Below are 18,545 nucleotides of genomic sequence, written 5' to 3'. Positions count from 1 at the left end.
ACAAGACAAATGAATGAATAAATACACAAATAATGCGTTTAGGTAATGTTAATAATGTATGAAATGGAAGCTGCGTTTTTGACAGTAGCGCCGCACTAAGGATTCGTCCCAACTCTGGTGACAGGCTTGTTTATTATTTTCCCAGCATGCAGTTCTGTCTGGCCGAGTGCTGAGCGTCTATAGCGTATCTCCCTGATGAGAAAAAGTGGTCTGACACTTTATTCTCTCCCATGAAAAGCAGCTCACATAACGTGAAGATTGAGCCAACTCTCCCTTCATCTGAAACCCAGAGTATGATGATCCTCTTAATCTCATGGAATCCAGGACTCCTTCTCACCCAATCACGCTTGCCTCCTGCTATGACATGACTGGTTTCAGTGACGGTTTAACAGGTCATTCCATTAGAGTGGATTTTTTTCTCTCTCTCTCTCTCTTTTAAACTGCTCGATAAATAAATACAAATGCATGTTCACACCTGTACAGGTATGCAACAGCAGCCCCGATCGCACCATCACCTGCCTCCAAAGAGTGTCCCAAACTTCCAAGACTATTAGGAAAAAAAGTCAAACAAAAACACACAAACAAAGAGAAAGAAACAAAACAACGAGAAACGAGGGGGGAAATGCTCAAAGAAACTGACTGGGTAGGAAAATAAGTCACATCAGATTCTTTCCCCGGGCCGAGACAAAAGCAGGGCCTGGCACTCAGACACCACCAACTACACAGACTTTAAGAACAGAAGAAGAAGAAGGAGAAGAAATAACAACATGCACATCAAAACAAGAGTCAAACAAATCCAAGAAAAGTTCAGATGGGTCTTCATTGGAAGTGCAGAGAGGAATGAAATCAAATAAATTGGGGGGTGGGGGTGTTAGTCTCGTTCAGGCTGGAATCTGAAAATGCTGTTTAGACTTTATAAAGAAGGTGACAGAGGACGATGCTAAATGACTCAGAAAGCAGATACCTGGTGTTTACCCCTGAAAACTGTGGAGAAAAGCCCCTCTCCTGTTATAACGTGGGTGGGAACAGCAAACTGAACTCAAGGCAGCTTAAGTGCTCTCTGGAATCACTCAGCATTCCATCGTCCTCTATGCACACACACACACACACACATGAACAGAGTTCAGATGTGACTGTGACAGTGCATTCATCCATAACTGTAAATTGTCCTTTGGGGAATTTGGCGGAGCTTCATATTCTCCGTATCTTTCCCCACTCTGGTCCCCGTCTCCCCTCCGTCTCCAAAAAGCTGTCTCCATCACTCTCAATCACAAGCTGCTCACACATACTGGATGTATCCAAGCTGACAGTCGCTCCAGCAACTGCAGGATCGCTCAACACCAAGTCATTGCAGATCCGGATAGATCTGCATGGCTGTTTGGAGGCGAGGAGAGCAACAATAACTTTGAATCGTACTTTGATTATTGACCGTGTGTCTAAAATCGGACGCACTGCGTTTACGCGATGTTTGTCCGACTAAAACCAGACTTTTAAAATAAATGTACACATTTAGGTCCGACTGAAATGGCACTAAGTCAAATTTCTAAAAGTTGTACTAACACACCCAGATAACTGATTGGGAGTTGAGTTACTACTGCGTGTGTACTTTCAGAGTGGGATTCAAGGGTCTGATATGCTGTATAATTCAATGGCTTGAATATAATGATTCAAGCCATTGGCCTGGCTCTGCACATCCACCACACCTCCCATCCTTGGCTAAATGTTGGAGATTAACAGGATTTTTAAGTCTTTTTAACGGATCTACAATTCGGCATTGTTTGGTTTGATTCCTGTGTTGGATAGCTTGGAACCTCACGGGAGCAGGTACTATCCCTAATGGAAAAGCAAGAAAAAAACAAGTAGAGTCGAGCCGTGCCATGTCGTTCTTGAACTGTTAAGTGGAAAAGCACCATAACAAGGTCTATGACAACAAGCTGAATATCTTTGATTTGTGATCATGCTAATTTCACTTTTTTCACCCTTTTATGGACCAAACGACGAATGAAAATAAGCCTCAGTTGCAGCCCTAATACATTTGGGATAATTAACTACTAAACTGGAGCATGATTAATTTAATAATCTATTAAAAACCAGTTCACACTTACATGTAAGTGGATAAGCAGGAAGAAGCAAAAACCCATGTCAGCAGTTTCCCTGCAGACTGGCTCTGGTGAACATTATCCTTACTCTCCACGTCCTGATATCAAACGGTGAAGCGTGGCATTCAGAGCAGTTCTTACACATTAGGAAGATCAGACGTGCTGCTACATTGTGCTAACTTTGCTCTGGAAGCCTGACTTTTATTTTGTTCTTATTAACACACATAACAAACACACAGAAATCACGCTCCTCTGGAAAGTACAACTTCCTGTCTGCTTCAGAGACGCTGTCAGATTAAAGGGAGCACAATATTGCAAAACACACCCTCACTATATTTGTTTCCAACTTTACTTTCATAAAGTGCTATTGTGTCGACAGTACGCGCACGCCACAACACTTGTGTATGTGTCAGTGTCATAACACCCAAGAGCCAAAAACTACTTGTCTAAATTCTGCAGGCCACCCCAGGGACTCTCACTAAGTCACTTCACCCCGTTCTCAAAAGTTCACTTCCAAACTTCCTGGAAAAGGGAGCTGATATTTCTGAGGAATAACAAAGAGGGTTAGTGCGAGCAATAACATCGTGTTTAATCCCACACAATTCTGCCTCGTACCGGAGTGAGAACTGCGAGCCAAGAGGGACTTGCAGCAAAAACAAATTAGCTCTCCTGCAGACGGATGCATGTTAGCGACGCATAACAACAGAATCAAGTGTCACGGGTTTATCTCTGGGAGGGGGAGAAAAAAAAAAAGAAGTCACAAATAACCAGCGCTGTGCTACAAGGAATAAAGGTAACCAGAGTGGAAACACAACACTGACAAATCCAGCAGAGCTGAGGTTGAGTTTTTAAAAACTTATCATGTATTAACATTGTTTCCCCCCCCACCACCACCACCACCACCCCTGCCCCCTTCTTCTCTCTCCACAAAGTTCTCCTCCTCTCCACACTCAGCTCAAACTTCAGCCTCTTCCATGCTGCTGCTGCTGGGAAAAAGAAAAGGGGAAAAAAAACCAGGTCACAGATCGCCTTACTCCAGCCTGCCTTCCTATGGTCGAAATCCCCCTCCTCACCCTCCCCCTCCTTTCCCTCTCACTCAAAAACCTCATTCCATTGCTGTGGCCAAGTCCCCCCCCACACACACACACACACCTCACCGCCACCCAGTTTAGTTCCTTTCCTCTCTCATTGCTCCTCCCCCCCCCCCCAACCCTTGCCGTGCCCTCAGCCCTGTGCTAATTGGTAAATCTGTTGAACCATGCCAGCCCCAACAATAAGACACCTGGAGTTCTGTCAAAACAAGTTTCTCTGTGAAACGGCCTCCAGTGTTAATACAGTAGCTCGCTGGGCTCGCTGAGTCTGTCGTCGCTCACGAGGCACGCCGTCCAGCGCGGGGGGGGGGGGCAATTCATCAGGGGCGAGCGCACTCGGCTGTCAGTCTGTGAGGACTGAGGAGTGATTCATCATAAATTAGATTATCTATCAATATCATTTCTGAACCTTGATCCTGGATGTTTGTGCAAATGAACTGTGACCAAATCGTGATTGCCGTATCGCTGCAGAGCACGCCGGCGCTCAGGCCTCGCCTCACTCGGCTCAGCCCAACAAGTCACATCTAATCAGTTCAAGTGACTGGATGACAAAGTTTTAACCTGATCTGACCTGGCTCTAACTGCCTGTCTTTCAAACCTCAGGTTACACCTTACATACAGGGACACTTCATACACTCGTAAAGACAAAGGTGTGTTTGTAAGACACAGACATGAACACACATACACGCAGAGAGACAGACAGACAGACAGGCACACCCAACAATGATCCTGCCAAACCTTGTCAAACAAGTTCTAGCAAAGGTGCTTGAAGGAGAGAGGAGGGGGTCAGGAAGTTGTAGCGAGGCATGTTTGTTGTTTTTTTGTTTAAATCCTCGTAGATTTCGCCATCGCATTATTAGCAGTTTGCACAATCAAGCATTGTTTTCACAGTCTTTCCTCCTTTTTTTTTTTTTTAAAGGACTTGTGTTATTTACTGACAACAAAGGCCCCGCAGAGAGCGAAAAATCAACAAGCAATTGATTAGTCAAACAATTCAAGCAGGCAATCCACAGAGCCACGGTCGCCTCAGAGGAGATTAATACGTTCCCCCTCTGGGCTTCGTAAAAGTCAGCCACTTTCTGGCTTCACAGCACTCGACCAAAACAAGGCCTGATGTTGTCCTGAGTGTGTTAACTCTGCAGCCAAATCAAGAGTGATTCTACCTTCACACTTCATTTCCACGCAGTTTCTTTCAAGTGTTCGACACAACAAAATGTATTCCTTTAATGGGCAGAGAGAGACGACCACTGCAGCCATACAAAGAAAATTGATCAGTATTGCTTTAAGACGAATTCTCTTTGCATTGTTTGTGCGTAGCTTAGCGTAACTTCCTGTCAGATTTGGGGAGGAGTCTCACAAAACATCACAGAGGGCAGATTCTGGGCTGGAACACTACTCTAGAATTAGAGGGGTGCATGAAGTGTTGTGGGAGACATAAACTGCGTGTCATTGCTCCATCCATTTCTTTGTTCTTACATTCAGGCCCAGATGTTGTGGATAAAGAGAACTCTTCAAAACAGCTGTGCAAAGAAACACAAACACGAGAGAAAGACTGCTTTCTCCTGTTCATAGATTGTCGGCTTATTCAAACCAAATACATCCACATTTTTCTGACAATGACATCCACAGCTAAAGAAAAAAAAGAATAATAATTCTACCGTTAAACCAGAACCATCCAGAAAGGCCCGTTAGGAAACAGAAGGCAAACAGAACCTCGACATATAAAGAAATCTGCTGCAGAGCAAACAAAGCTGCCCTAAGAATCTGCACCGTATTTGTTTAGCGTTCAGTCAAATGTACGAGGCACGTAACATCCAAACATTGCTCTGACAAATGTTCCACCTGAATTGGCATTTTAGACATTAAAAAAAAGAAAGAAAACAAGAAGCACATTAGCAGCAAAGCAGCAGCATCTGAATTAGCACAAAGCACAGCACAGCATGATTATCATCACCAGCAGGATTTGGGTTTTTCATTCATTCATTGTTTTGCTTTCAAATCATCAGTTATCAGTTGTTAATTGGTGTGTGGGTTGTGGAATCATCCAACAAAAAAAATTAAAATGATAGTATTATTGTAATAACCCACATAGATATTTTTGGAATTCAAAGTTCTCTCACCAAATGAAATTGGTGAAGGCTCAGATCTGACTGTCCAGGGAATTCCCAGCAGAAGGGCCCCTGAAAGGCAAAGATGGACGTTCCCAAGTCACACAATTATATCAGCTCTCCATCTCTCATTCACACTCTCTCTCTCTCTCTCTATCACACACACACACACACACACACACACACATATGCACACAATCCCTGCCAACCACATTTTTATGTAAAAAGCAACATGTTCTCCCAGGAAATAATGCTTCCCCTGGCTTTTTAGTTATTTAAACTACGAGCTCATCTCTGCTGGCTCAGCTCTCTCTTGGGTGCATGTTCTGCCCCATTATTACTTATTTTACACAGATTGAATAGACGAACGCTGGCTCTGAACTGGAAACATGGCTGTTGGTACTGGCTGGCTGGTTGTTTAAGCAATAATTCACTTTAGTAGAACAGTTAACATCCTTAGCAACCACACCTTCACAGATGTTCAGGAGCAATCAGCTGGTCTGGGGATCCACTGTCGCTGCTGAGGCAGCTAGATCAAGCACTGAGACGTACCACTAATACCACCTGAGCGCCAGAGCCATGTTTCTCTTCATTTTTGGGGCTGTTAAAAGCGCTGATATATAATAGGTTTCAAATAAGAGCTGGCTATGGGTCCCCAGAGCAGCCATCTCTAATATTCTGTATCACTTCACTGCATTGTGAGCCCTGAATCTGAAATTAAGAGCTGTCTCTTCTCATCTTTCTCACTGTTTAAATACAAATTTAACCTGATCCAGATTTGTATCCACTACCCCTCACAAAAAGGAAAAACATCTGATCTCTTTGGCAGATATTTGGAGATGACAGAATACAGGCAAGGAAGAAAGAGGGAGGAAAATACAGAGAGGGAGATATAGATTTCCTAAGGAAGAAAGGACATGCTACTAGATGTCTAAGAACATGCAGAGGAAAGCAACAGGGCCTTTAGTTTACTGAAAGGCACCAGGGCATAAAAGCTACTGTGCAGTTTGCTTTCTCTGCACCGACATCACTGGGTTCTATTTGTACATGTGCTTGAACCTGGGGCCAGCAAGATAACTTTTCATAGCAGCGAGACAGTGAGCACTGTGGTTACTGGTGAAACACACCACACACCACACAAACACATTCACACACGCTCCCAGATACAAATATGTATTCTCCTTTTAAATGTGCGTGTCCAGCATAGAGTCACACGTTCCCTAGGGTAGCTTAAGTTCACGGGGTTTATATATCGGTCAAATACCACAGCTGGGGGAAGGGAGGGGGGGGGACAACGACAATGGCCCTAGAGATATTCAGACACGCAGATACGAAAAGCTGCTGTTCACATACGCTACAATCACATGTAGTAAAGGGAGTGTCCTTCATAGCGTTCAGTGCAAATTCAATACACACAACTAGTTTGACTTTCTGAGTTCTGGACAGTTACGACTAACATCAGCGTCAAACCCAATTACCCCAATTACGCAGGTGCCCTTACACCTCAACATGTTTAAGTGCTGTGTTAAGTCAAGGAGGAGCGGGGACTCTTCAGCCACCGTTGTCGCATTGTTGCCGACTAAGCCAACACTAAGCAGATTGTCTCCGGGGACAAGCGTCCGTCCAGACTGCTGGACAGATACAATGACTGAGGTGCTCTCATTTTCATTGTCACAGCTCCTGGGCCTGACGCCATGTCTCGACAGCCTCGGATTTTGGCCCGAGCTGATGATGTCAGCGTGACCCGTTGAACGGACGACTTGTTTGCAGGAGAAGGCAGCAGACAGACAGCTGAAACACACAATGGTCTCTGTCTGAGGTTTGGATGGTGTTCAAAAAATAGAACCAAGCAACAGAGATGGCAATTTTTAACCTTGGTGTGTATGTCAATTAAAGCTGCAGTGCGTAACATTTTGGTGATTCTTTTCCTGGTGTTGATGTTATTCTCACTCTGTTTAGTCCGCGTAAATAGAAACAATGTCAACGACCTGACAGAGGGAGTATTAGTGTGTATACAGCGGCAGTGCAGGGGTTGGCTGTAACAAGAAGCATTTATCCCTTTAAACTGCTAAATGAATGGGTTTTTGAGCAGTAGAATTCACTTCTGAACTTCAGTCATACTCTGCTTTACTAACTCAATGTTGCCGTTGCCTCCATCTATTTTGAAATGGAAAGAATCACAACCAGTCATGACGTCAGAAGAAACTGAACTCCTGTTTTGAAGCAAGAATCACGATGCCATGTTTATGTATTGCAACCCAAGTTCAGAGGTGTCTCCTGCAACCAGGGTCTATTTTATTGTCTGTTTTCCTCTAAATGGCAACATGATGTACTAAATTGATCATCGTGTGCTATTGAAGACCCAAAATGAGTGATTGGTTATTCAATATATTTTGACTTCCTTCTTGGCTTTAGGAGGCACGCAAAAGATGACATTTTTTATATATAGTCTATGTAATGCTGCCTGGCAACACAACCTCGAAACACCGCTATACTGAGAGACACAGAGAACTCCGTGTGAAGCTGATAGGCTTAGTTAGCATTGTGTGAGCTCATTTGACAATGGTTAAAATGCAAAGGGATTTAAAGTGGATTTGTTTGTATCTTAAAATTACTCACAACAGTTTTCGGCACAAATCATTATATACTACAACGTATCAACATTCATTTGAGGAAGGATTTATAATAAAAGACCGAATGGTAAAATACGTTACATCACTCACTCCTAAACACTAAGAGCGATTTGCAACTCCGTATCGAAAACAACAATAAATAATAATGAGATCTGAGTGCTTTCCTTGCAGCAGTGGATGAACGTGGCTGGAGGGATGCATGCACACGAAGAAGACAAAAGGAGGCCAGAGAGGTTATTTGGAGAAGGGCTTGGAATGCAGAGGGAAAGAGCAGCTTAAGGTCGACAGGATAGTGAAAGCCTTCTAGGTAAAGCCTGTGGACAGTGTGGGTGGGTGCCTGCTGACCGTGGGGTCGCTCATTAACAGCTGAGGAGGCCAGGCCTCCCAGAGTCCGGAGCGATTGTTTGGCCGACCCAGGTGCACGGCCTATTCAGACCACAGGAAGGCCCTTTTATCCCTATTACTCCAAAATAGACAGAGAATTGGTCAAGGAGGGTGAATGTGATATGCTCTCTGTCTTTTCTTAAACTGACTGAGAGGAGCAGTCACATAGCCACCCAGTGCTTTGGCCCATTTTGGGCATCCACAGCCACAGTCTTTTTTTTTTGAGGCTAACACGATAAAAGAAAAATGTTCTTTTTATATAGTATCAGAAACATGTGTGTCTTTTCACACAGCCCTTTCCCAGTACACATTCTTCAGAGAAACAAGAGAGGCTGAATGGGAATGAAATAAGCATGTTCACTCGCTGTAAAGGCTCAGGTGGGAGGTCTTGCAGGCCGTAAAAATGGCCAGATTCCATCACTTCCTCCGCGCTAATTACCATACACTTGGAGCAAGTGCCCTCCCTCGCTTCATCCCAGGACCCATGCTTCACTACCTCTGACACACACACACACACACACATTCACACACAGACACACACGCACACAATAACAACACAGCGAGGTGCAGTTGGGAAATGGTTAACACTCCAGCCGTCCCCTGCTGCCAGTGAAAGCCTACAAAACAATGGAGTCATTGTTTGGCCAGGGCTAGGCTCTAGACTCTGAGGCTGTGTGTGTGTATGTGTATGTGTGTGTGCACTTATACAAATGTCAGGAAAGTGATTTGAGAGTGTAGGCCCTTCATGTGTACATGTTTCTGCCCCAGTTCTCATACAGGCTAATTCATCAAAACATAAATTGTGTCTAAAATACTGCATTCTAAACTCACTGTTGTTACAAGAGTGAAAACGAGATTGATAAAGTAAAATGAGATGCTTGAATTGCTTTCAGTCGGATGATGTCATGACTCCTGCTGAGAGCTTTACTGCATCACTGTTGATGTTATCACATTTAAAGCCGGGGCCTGTAATTTGTTTATAAAACAATTCTTGTGTTTCTTGTTGAAATCCCCTTCAGGTCTCGATAACCATCAATAAAAAAAAAAAAAAAAGGAGTCTTCACAACAAGAGAGGCGTGCACCACTGGTGCAGAGGCGATAGCCAGGAGTTAGCGAGTGAGGTGCGGAAAAGTGCCAGGGAAAGTGCAGCCAAAATTCACAGTTCCACTGCAGACAACAACTTCCTGTGTTTTGAGGGCAGCGCTTTGACAGGAGAGAGTGGGGTGTACCGTATGCATGCTGTTGCTTTATTGTGGGCTGCTATCGCTATCGCTTTTCCACAGACCATAGCTTTAACGTAGTGCATTTACAAAACAAAACAAAAAAACAATCTGTTGTGTTACTGGTTTACTGCAAAAACCACCGTCTAAATTACAGAAGTGAAAGTGGTCAAAAACACACACACACACACACCACTTCCTTAATTTATCCACCAGCTTTAAGCTGCTGCCGGCAGCGAAGTCTCTACAAATACTCTTCGAGTCTGCAATGTCAAATTAAACATCACAATAAAAGGCAAGTAGACAAAGCACAAACTGTTTGCGATTGTTCCCCCAGGAGCTGTGTGAGGCATAAGAATGTTTGTGGGAGTCTCTCTCTGGAACATAAAAAAAAACTACAAATACATCAATAGGTGGATAAATAATGAATAACTTTAAGCCAATGGCATAAAGGTTCAGCGGCGGCAGGTTTTGAGGCTGCCTGCGGGGTGGTCAGGAACTTCAAAAAGGTCCAGCGTGGCCCCCTCTGAGGGTGTGATAAACAGTGTGCCCTCAGAAGGACCAGCCTGCGTGAGGTCACTTCCTCTTCTTTTTTTTTGGCCCGTCATCCTGTATTCCATCTCGGCTGAGCCTTCATGCAGGAGCATCTGTCCGCATCGCCATCCCCATCCATCTCCCCTCTAGGCATGGGATGCTATAACTTAAAACCAGTAAGCAGCCCCTGCCTTCTATTCTCCATCCTTCTCCACCAAAAAACTTTCTATCAGGCTTTGCCATCTATATCCATCTCTGTATTTCGATTGTTGTTTCAACTGTTTCAGGGTCACCCAGGCCTCAGATCGCCATTATCTAGCAGGCGAGCCGACAGCTGCTTATCACTGCCAATGCAGCCTGCGAGCACTCCAGACAGTGAGAGGTCAAGGTGACAGAGTGTTTCTTCGCATTTGTAAACAAAAAGCAAGCACCGTTTACAGCCCAATTTATTGATAAGGGGATCACGTACTGCAGCATGCCGGCCTAAATCCTCTGGTTAAAAATAAATAAATAAAAAGCGAAACTTGATTGAGTGACACCAGTGGGAGTCCGTGTGGGGTTATCATTGGCATTCACAATGCTGTCCAGAGTAATCTGTTTTTTCTATATGTACGACAGCCAGTATGATGCAAACCAGGGAAACATTCAATCACACTTCCGTCTCAGTGAGAGGTGGATGCTGGAGCAGGATGGAAAGGAGTGCCAACAATACAAGCTGCATTTCACATTCAATTTCATCACTCGCGCTTAACAGCGAGTTGTGTGCCAATGCAGCGATGCTGCAATGCCTCTGATCTTAGCAGCCTGTGTACTCTATCAAACAGATCACACCAGGGCTGGGCAATATGACCACAAATATTACAATATATTCTCTCATATTGATCAGTGTCAGTGCTAATCATGATGCGCATTTAACAGCGCTCCCACTGCCTCATCCCGCTTGTTGCTTGGAAGTGAAGTTCCGACAAAAGAAAGAAAGCAGAAGGGTTCATTTGAGTTGCCGATCCTGGGATATTCATCATCGCGTTCAGCTGCTTTCTTGACCTTGCAAAGACGTCTTTAGAATTCAAAAGGGTCTGTTAACATCATTTATTTAATCATCTAAAATCCCATTCACAACCACATCATGCCCATGGTTCCTTGACCTGTCCGTGCCCAAACTTAAATGTGTTTTCTTTTTTTTTTTATCTTCATCCTGAATGTAATATGCATGATACAACTTGGAACACAAAAGCACTGGCTATATTCTGTTACTGTTGGAGCGTTGCAGATTACTTTGTGTTACTTTAAACTGAGCTTCAGCTTCATCTTATTCATTCAAATCCAGTTGGTTTTGAATGCTCAATGCCATTGTTTTCATCTTCAAGTCTCTTATCATTAACAACCAATTTTTGTAGAATCCTTTAACGTCAGTCATTCACTGCAGCCGTTACATTTTCTTGTTTTGAATGATCACGTACGTCAGTACATATCTCAGCGATGTGCAGGCTTATTTTTTCCATTTGAATGGTTGTCCATCGTTGTTGTTTCATGTCTGTTTTTGCCCCACAGCTAGTTTCTGCTTGGTGTTGCATTTCCTGTAAGCTTTTAAACTTGCCTTGTTTGTCTTCACAACTTTCCGTGTACGCTGAAAAGTACAGCCTCATATGTAGTGTCCCAAAATTAGTTGTACATCATTTACCAAAAGATATATGTATACTACTAAATGTATAGTCACAATCTTCCCTTAAAAGTGAACATATAGAAGCAGCTTGGATGGATGTAAGTATTTACAGCAATATGAACCTGAAGCATTTACCTGCAACTTTTGCTTCCTACCACCAGTTTAATGACTTCTTAGGAGCTGGGACTCTTTCAGCGTTTCCTAAAATAACAGAGCATGAAGAGGCCCCTGAACTCTTTGGTATAAAAATAACACCAGCATCACAGGGGAAGATAAGGAGGGCTTTAGCTGGGCTTGTTTTGTTCCGAATCACACTTGTCATCGCCACTGCTTTGTCTTAAACCTAAGATTTGACAAGGTGTCTGTTTCAAATAAACAACCCTGTTGACTCCTGCTATTTTGGGATGTGCTTAAATTAAATGGACAAAATAGCAAGGACGCTTTGACGAGCCAAACTTTCTGAGTCACTGTTCAAGGTGGTTTTTATTACAGATTGTAAACTGAATTGATTAAATGTCGGATGTGACTCAGGGGGGTGTGTGGTTTCTTGATAGTGTCATTTGCATGATAGAAATCGTCACTGTCTTCTCTGCGGGTTCCAGAGCCATGATGTCAGTTACGGTGCTGATGCACAGGGCACATAAGGGGTCAGCTGTGTATTATTAGCTGCAGCACTGCACTTTCCCCACAGGAGATAGTGTATTCACAAGCAAACACACTTGGAAGGCTTCTTCTTCAAGAATCATTGTTTTTTTCCTTTTTTTGAATTTTCATTTTCATATCAATATGCAAAATAAAGTAACAACTGTGCCAATAATGGCCTGGGGCATTCGTGGTCACCTTATTAATTCTGCTCAGTCCCCCACTCTCATTGATTTTCCTGGCTTGCTAACCTCATGACACATACGTACACTTCCCTATGTTCAACCTTTTCACTGACCTCCTGAAAACTTTGTGCCTTCGGCTAACTGCTAAGTTCATATTCAACTGTTCATTCTAGGGCCAGTCGCCTCTTAGATATCGACATGCCTACGGTGGATGCTCGGTTAAGTGCATGTGCTGCATGCGCCCCTATGGCTGTCCAGCCGACTCTCATGCCAACGTACTCCGCCAACTCCATGGACAGGGTAATCAATGCGGAAGAAACACCCACACTTTCCACAAAGACAATATGGCAGCAGCACCAGCAATAGCTCACTCTAATGGAAGTAGTCAAAATGAGACCAGTTGTTATAAACATCCAGCACAGTATGAGAACAACAGGGCAGGGAGTATCATATTCTCTGGGATTACAGGTGGTGTGATGGCAACACCCCAGAGAGCCACATATTCATCACATGATCACTTCCTCACAAACAGACAAAAGCTCCACTTTCTGCAACCAAGAAATCCTGCATTGTCAATATGTGCATGTTTAAAACCAGATGTTTACTTTAAGGTGACTGAGCTTGACTGCTAGTGTATGTGATTTAAGGGTAAATGCAAAGAAATGTGCATTTGTTTTTCCAAGTTTAGAAAAGAGGGGAAAGAAGTAAAAAAACAGGGTTTGTTTGATTGCCTGTCATAAATCAGGAGAAGAAGAGCTGGTGAAAGAGGAAAAGTGCCGAGCTGAGTGTTACTTACAACGATGTGTGCCGGTGACGGGGACCTGGCATCTTTAAGTGCTTGTCTACTCTGAAGACCTCCTTGTTGAACATCTAGCAGGGGCCATTTCATCTGTAGGTACTGAATGGCAGAAAGGGAAACAGAATGGAAAGGAAGAAACAAAACATGTTAACAATGCAGAAACCAAAAACCAAAACAACGAACAAATCAAAAAACAAGACAACGGGGGAGACAACATTTCTTGACGGGTGCATGGGTGTGGAGACTCAAAAACATGGAAAAGCAAATAAAGATCTCTGGGGCGGATGGTGGATGGGGTGAAGATAGCCTCAAGCATGCATCTGCAAGTCCTGCAGGAGTGCGTACAATGGTTGTACACATGACATGTTTTTCCACATTTCATTGATGTCATAGTCCTGCTCCATCACACTGGCCAGAAACTCTGGATTAAAATAAGATGTTTGTTTTATGTTTATGAAGTAGCTAAGGAGAATCTTTGGATGAGGTCAGTAAATTAGAGTCTGCTGGGGGGAGTGAGGGTAGCACTGTAAACAGCTTATGACTTTAAGATGACCTTATGTCATAAATGTGACTGTTGTCACCGTTTTATTGGAACTCATAAAGAGGTTCAAGTGTGGCGTCTCACCATGCGTCTCTGAGGCGAAACCTCCTGACTGCCCTCATAAATGATTGACTCGGTCTCTATCAGAAGTCTCTCTCTTTCTTTCTTACTCGCTCTCACAGTCACATACATAAGCACAGAAAAAAAAAGATAAGCAGAATAGCTAGGGTCATGAGAAACATCTGTCTGTTATAAACTGGGTGGAGTTCTTTTTTTTTTTTTTAAATTTGATGACATGTGCTGTGTTGACAATTCTGATGTCTACTTTGTACCCTCTAAAAGAAGCAGGAAAAGCTCCTGTCCGTGTCTTTGTAGTATATTACATAATAATCAAACCAATACATATTCCAAAGATACAGTTCCTTGCACACATCTGAATGAAAAACAGCAAATACAGCAAATGCCCCTGTGGATTCCAGCCACTCACTGTCCTTGATGCAGTGTGTGGTCCCAACATTGCTTATCAATGTCACAGTCACCTAGTTCTAGGGAAATAGGTCAAAGTGAGTGTTACTACTCTGAGGCCTATGTAAAGGCTTTGGTTAGGATGTGAAGGAAAGGATTTAAAAACTGGAAAAGTAAAAATTGGCATAGGGCTCAAATTCATGGGCAACAGCTGTGAACAGTACAAAACCAGAAGAACTGCATAAAAAACACACACACACTGCAGTTCCATTAGACTGAAATATCAGCCTCAAGCTGCTTTTGGAAATCTGAAAACTTCTGAAGTCCAGACATATTCCTGAAACGGTTCCGTGGGATTGTAGGTGAGAACCCAAATATCAGCAAAAGTTACTCCGGACGCTCTCTATTTAAATGTCTGTAAGCCAGTTACCCCCCCTCGCCTGGATGTTCTGGACATTCTCCCGCTGTTGTGAATGCGTCTGACTCTGACAAAGTAGTTGTCATATGTGAACAGACCTACTTTTCCAGGCATTCTGCATTCCACAGTTTGTGTCTGGAAATGTCTTCTTATTTCCAGAATGTCCATATGATAGGTTTAAGTACCAAATAATCACCAAGTATGATGCCTTTAAGTACAAAAGAGACAATGGGTTAACTCGGCATTACCACACTTGGACTAAAAGATGTCAACATTATCAAGAAATATTCTAATTTCATGGTTCGTTGTTTCACTTTGGCATCCTGTCGAAATTAAATGACATTGAGATGCATGTAATCCTCTAGCATTACATAATCATCAGTGCAAGATCACATTTTGGCACTTAGTAATAAGACGTTTTGCAGTGAATGAATTATAATCATTAGCTAGTCCTTGTCTATGAAGTGCAGCGATGACCCTGCTACGGTTCTCCGTTTGCAGGCTGGCTTCGTGTATCAGGATGCAGGTACATTCATTCAATTTCTTTGTGTGTTGTCATCCAGCAAGGGGTGACCACTAGTTTGTATGCATGTCTGAGAGAGGGAGTGTGTGCATGTCTATGTGTGTGTCAGTGCTGGGCAAAGAGTGAGTGTGTCGCGACCCTTCCTGAGACTGTGTCTAAATCAGTGGTAATTAGCGAAGAGTTCACTGCAGGGTGCCCGCCAGTGGTAAACGCTGGAGGGAGTTATTGACTCCTTGTGCTCAGTTACAGCCCCTGCAAGGAAAAAAACACAGTTTGCTGCCTGGTCTTTCTCCACCGCTACCACTCATTTATAACCCCAAGATGGCTTTTACTGCTAAAAAAGCTGGGTTTGTTTGTGCTTGTTTGTATGTCCCTGTGAGAGGAAAAAAAGACAGGTTGTAAAAACTCCAGAGTTGAGATCTTGTGGGTTTTTATGGACCCTCCACAGAGGGTATTAATTGCCATGAAGACTAGGAGGAAGAGACTCAGGGTAGTGTTGTAACAGTAAATGAAGAGGACGAGAGTGACAGCTCTGCTGTCATGTATGAGACAGTAATTCAAGACGGTGTCCATTGATACCAGAAGGGCTTGAAGACAGGGCAGTGTTGGAGTGAAAGGGGTGGGGGGGGTGGGGGGTATATGTGTGTGAATGTAGTCCATGGGAAAAATCCTGCCATTGCTTGTGCACACATGTTCATACATGCAAATATTCAGACACAGCTGCAGCCGGCAGAAGGGTCGAGAGGACATTTGGAGGAGGTTGGTAAGAAGCGTGAAGGTGACACCCCTCAGTGTGGCAACTGGGTAAAGAGACTGGAAGACTGCACAGAGAGAAGGAGGGTGCCGGAGCGCATGCCCTGACAAGTGGCTTCTCTTCAGCTCTGCTATTGCAAATGTTCTCACACACTAATCTCTCAGGCAGGTTTTACAAGCATGCCAAGGAAAACGAGGCCCTGGCAAGGCCTGGGCTTTCCGACCACCCCCTCCTTGGCCTCCTTCCTCTCGCTCTCGCCACCCGTCCGTCTGCCCCACTAACGGACGCACTGCCTGGCCTTGAGTAGGCCCGTGGCCTCTGACCCCTCTCTGCTGCTCCAACCCCCTCCCTCTTCCCCACTCCGCGACCTGAAAACTCTCCTGCTATGAGGGGGCCCCCCGGGTAACTCAAGAGCCATTCCAATGTGACAAATTGCTCTGGAGTTCCAGGATAACTCTCTCTTCTCCTCTTCCTGCCCCCCCTCCACACACACAAACACTAACCAGCCCCCCTTGACAGACCCACCCTGTAAGAGCCACCCAGTGGTTGTGCTCCGACTCTGGGTTGTGCAGCTGAAGGCTGTTCCTTCGCCTCACCCGCCCCACATCCCTTTTCCCTAGCCTGCGCCCCTCCTCGCCTGGCCTGTCCCACAATGGGAGCTGAATGACTCAATTGTCTCTGATGAAGTGAAAGACAAGAGAGTCCTCTAAACCCTTACAGAGGGATGAACTCACTCTCACTGTCCTGATTCCCCTGTCGACTGTTTTCCCAGCAGCAGAAGGGGGTTGGTGAAAGTGTGCAGGGGGCGGGACTTGTTTACAAGGGCTACAACAAGTAGTTACTTTGGTTATTGATTATTTTGCCTGTTTCGATTAACCATTTAGTCTGTAGAACCAGCCAGCAAATGAAAAGAGCCTGAGCTCCTGATGTGATCTTTAAATGGCTTGCAGCCTATAATGCAAATTTACTGTAGGCGTAAAACCAGGGTTTTTTTTACCTTAGTAATTCATTAAAACTAATTACAGAAACTTCTTTACCCTAAAATAACATCTTCAAAATAATTTTGACTGATAAATGACATGTAAAAGGGTTAATGCTCCCCCTTTATTCCCAATTTGCACCTGAACCTATGCACTGTGTAAGTCTGGCAATAGGCCAGGATCCGGCCCAGCAAGTTCAAGAGTAATGGTCTGAGGTCAGTTTAAAAGACTTAGAAATCATCAAAAATCTGCATTCACAGACAGATCGTCCAGCAAAAGTTACATAGTGTTGCTTAAATGTCCAATGGGTTTCAGCACCATTTTGCTTCTAGGCTATTTTTAAGCAGGTGCTTCCTACATTCTGGACCAGTCATCCATACATGAGTGACTTCTGCTGCACCAGCGTTTGGCATGTTATGAACTACAGAGTGTTAACCCAGATCCACACTGACTGTCATCGCAGTGAAAACAAGCTGGGGCCCTCGTCCCTGTGTCACAGCTCGTGGCAGAGGGGAATCAGGCTGAAGACAAATGGAAGGGCATCCCGAGCACTCGCACATCATCCTCACACGTCCACACACCGGCCTTGTAGCCTTCACCACTGTTGTTACTAATTCAACAAGCTGCCACAGAGGCTATTTGGCCTAAAACATTACTTCCTGGGTCCAGTGCTCGACTCTGATCCTCCCAAAAACAAACGATTTTTTTTCCACATCCTATAAATCATTAACCAAATGTCAATATGGACCATTGACGAAAAACTGAGCAATAGTCTGACTCATATATTTTTTAGGGTTATGACCGACACATAACGTGCAGAACTTTTCTGGTCAACAACCAGCAAATTTTCCATCAAGCCTCCATCTGATGTATTAATCACACACGGCCCTGATGGCTGGAGCAGCAGCCACCACGCAGCATGTTCGTTTTGTTTTGGATTAAGAGCAGAGGGCTTTGGAACCAATCAAACAAACAGAGCTTTTATGTGCCAATATGGCTTCCAAACACTGGTCCATCATCCAGCAAGGGACCAGGGGCCAAAGATGATGAGGACCACTGGGGCTCCATCAAGCATTCCAGCCATTTGAGCAATGTAAAGGAGGGGTGACAGATAGCAGCTTGGGTTTGGAGGCAGCATATGGATGCTGGGTGTTGCTCCAGCAGATCTTCAGCCCATCTGTGACCTCCTCATATCATATCCATGACATAGCTTTACTTGCATATTCAAGTCAATTTGTATATTCAGAGTGACTCCGCCTCACATACTGTGCATGCGCACCTAAACAAGAACGCTCACCCACATTTGAACATGCTCTGGTCGACAGGCCTAGCAGCTCCTCTGAGAGAGTCCTCAGATATGGGATTGACAGCTTGCAGATTAAACCAATCAGACTGCTACTATAAAGAGCTTAATTTAAGTCTGAAATGATCAAGGCTAGTAAGAGGAGCCCATTCAAAGCTCTGCAAGTAAACTGCACCAAGCTTAAAAGATTAGTACATCCAGTT

The 18,545-nt window shown here is 44.1% G+C and overlaps 1 protein-coding gene across 22 annotated transcripts in view; it reads right to left on the bottom strand.

Moving 5' to 3' along the window:
• Nucleotides 1–18,545, bottom strand: part of tcf7l2 (transcription factor 7 like 2) — a 91,788-nt gene that overhangs the window by 46,727 nt on the left and 26,516 nt on the right. For 11 of the 22 annotated variants that reach the window (XM_058620415.1, XM_058620418.1, XM_058620432.1 and 8 more), the window contains exons 4-5: nt 13,356–13,457; nt 5,311–5,370 (exon numbers count right to left, since the gene is read on the bottom strand). The exons of 4 other annotated variants lie outside the window; for them this stretch is intronic. In XM_058620415.1, coding sequence (XP_058476398.1) covers nt 5,311–5,370; nt 13,356–13,457 — 162 coding nt within the window. The remainder of the gene's footprint in view (nt 1–5,310; nt 5,371–13,355; nt 13,458–18,545) is intronic. 7 more of the 22 variants (XM_058620427.1, XM_058620438.1, XM_058620421.1 and 4 more) reach the window with 1 other exon arrangement.

Source organism: Solea solea, chromosome 21 (genome assembly GCF_958295425.1).
Source record: "Solea solea chromosome 21, fSolSol10.1, whole genome shotgun sequence".
In the NCBI taxonomy this organism is placed as follows: Eukaryota; Metazoa; Chordata; class Actinopteri; order Pleuronectiformes; family Soleidae; genus Solea; species Solea solea.
Note: the sequence above shows the minus strand (reverse complement) of the source record. Positions and strands in the feature narration are given on the sequence as shown.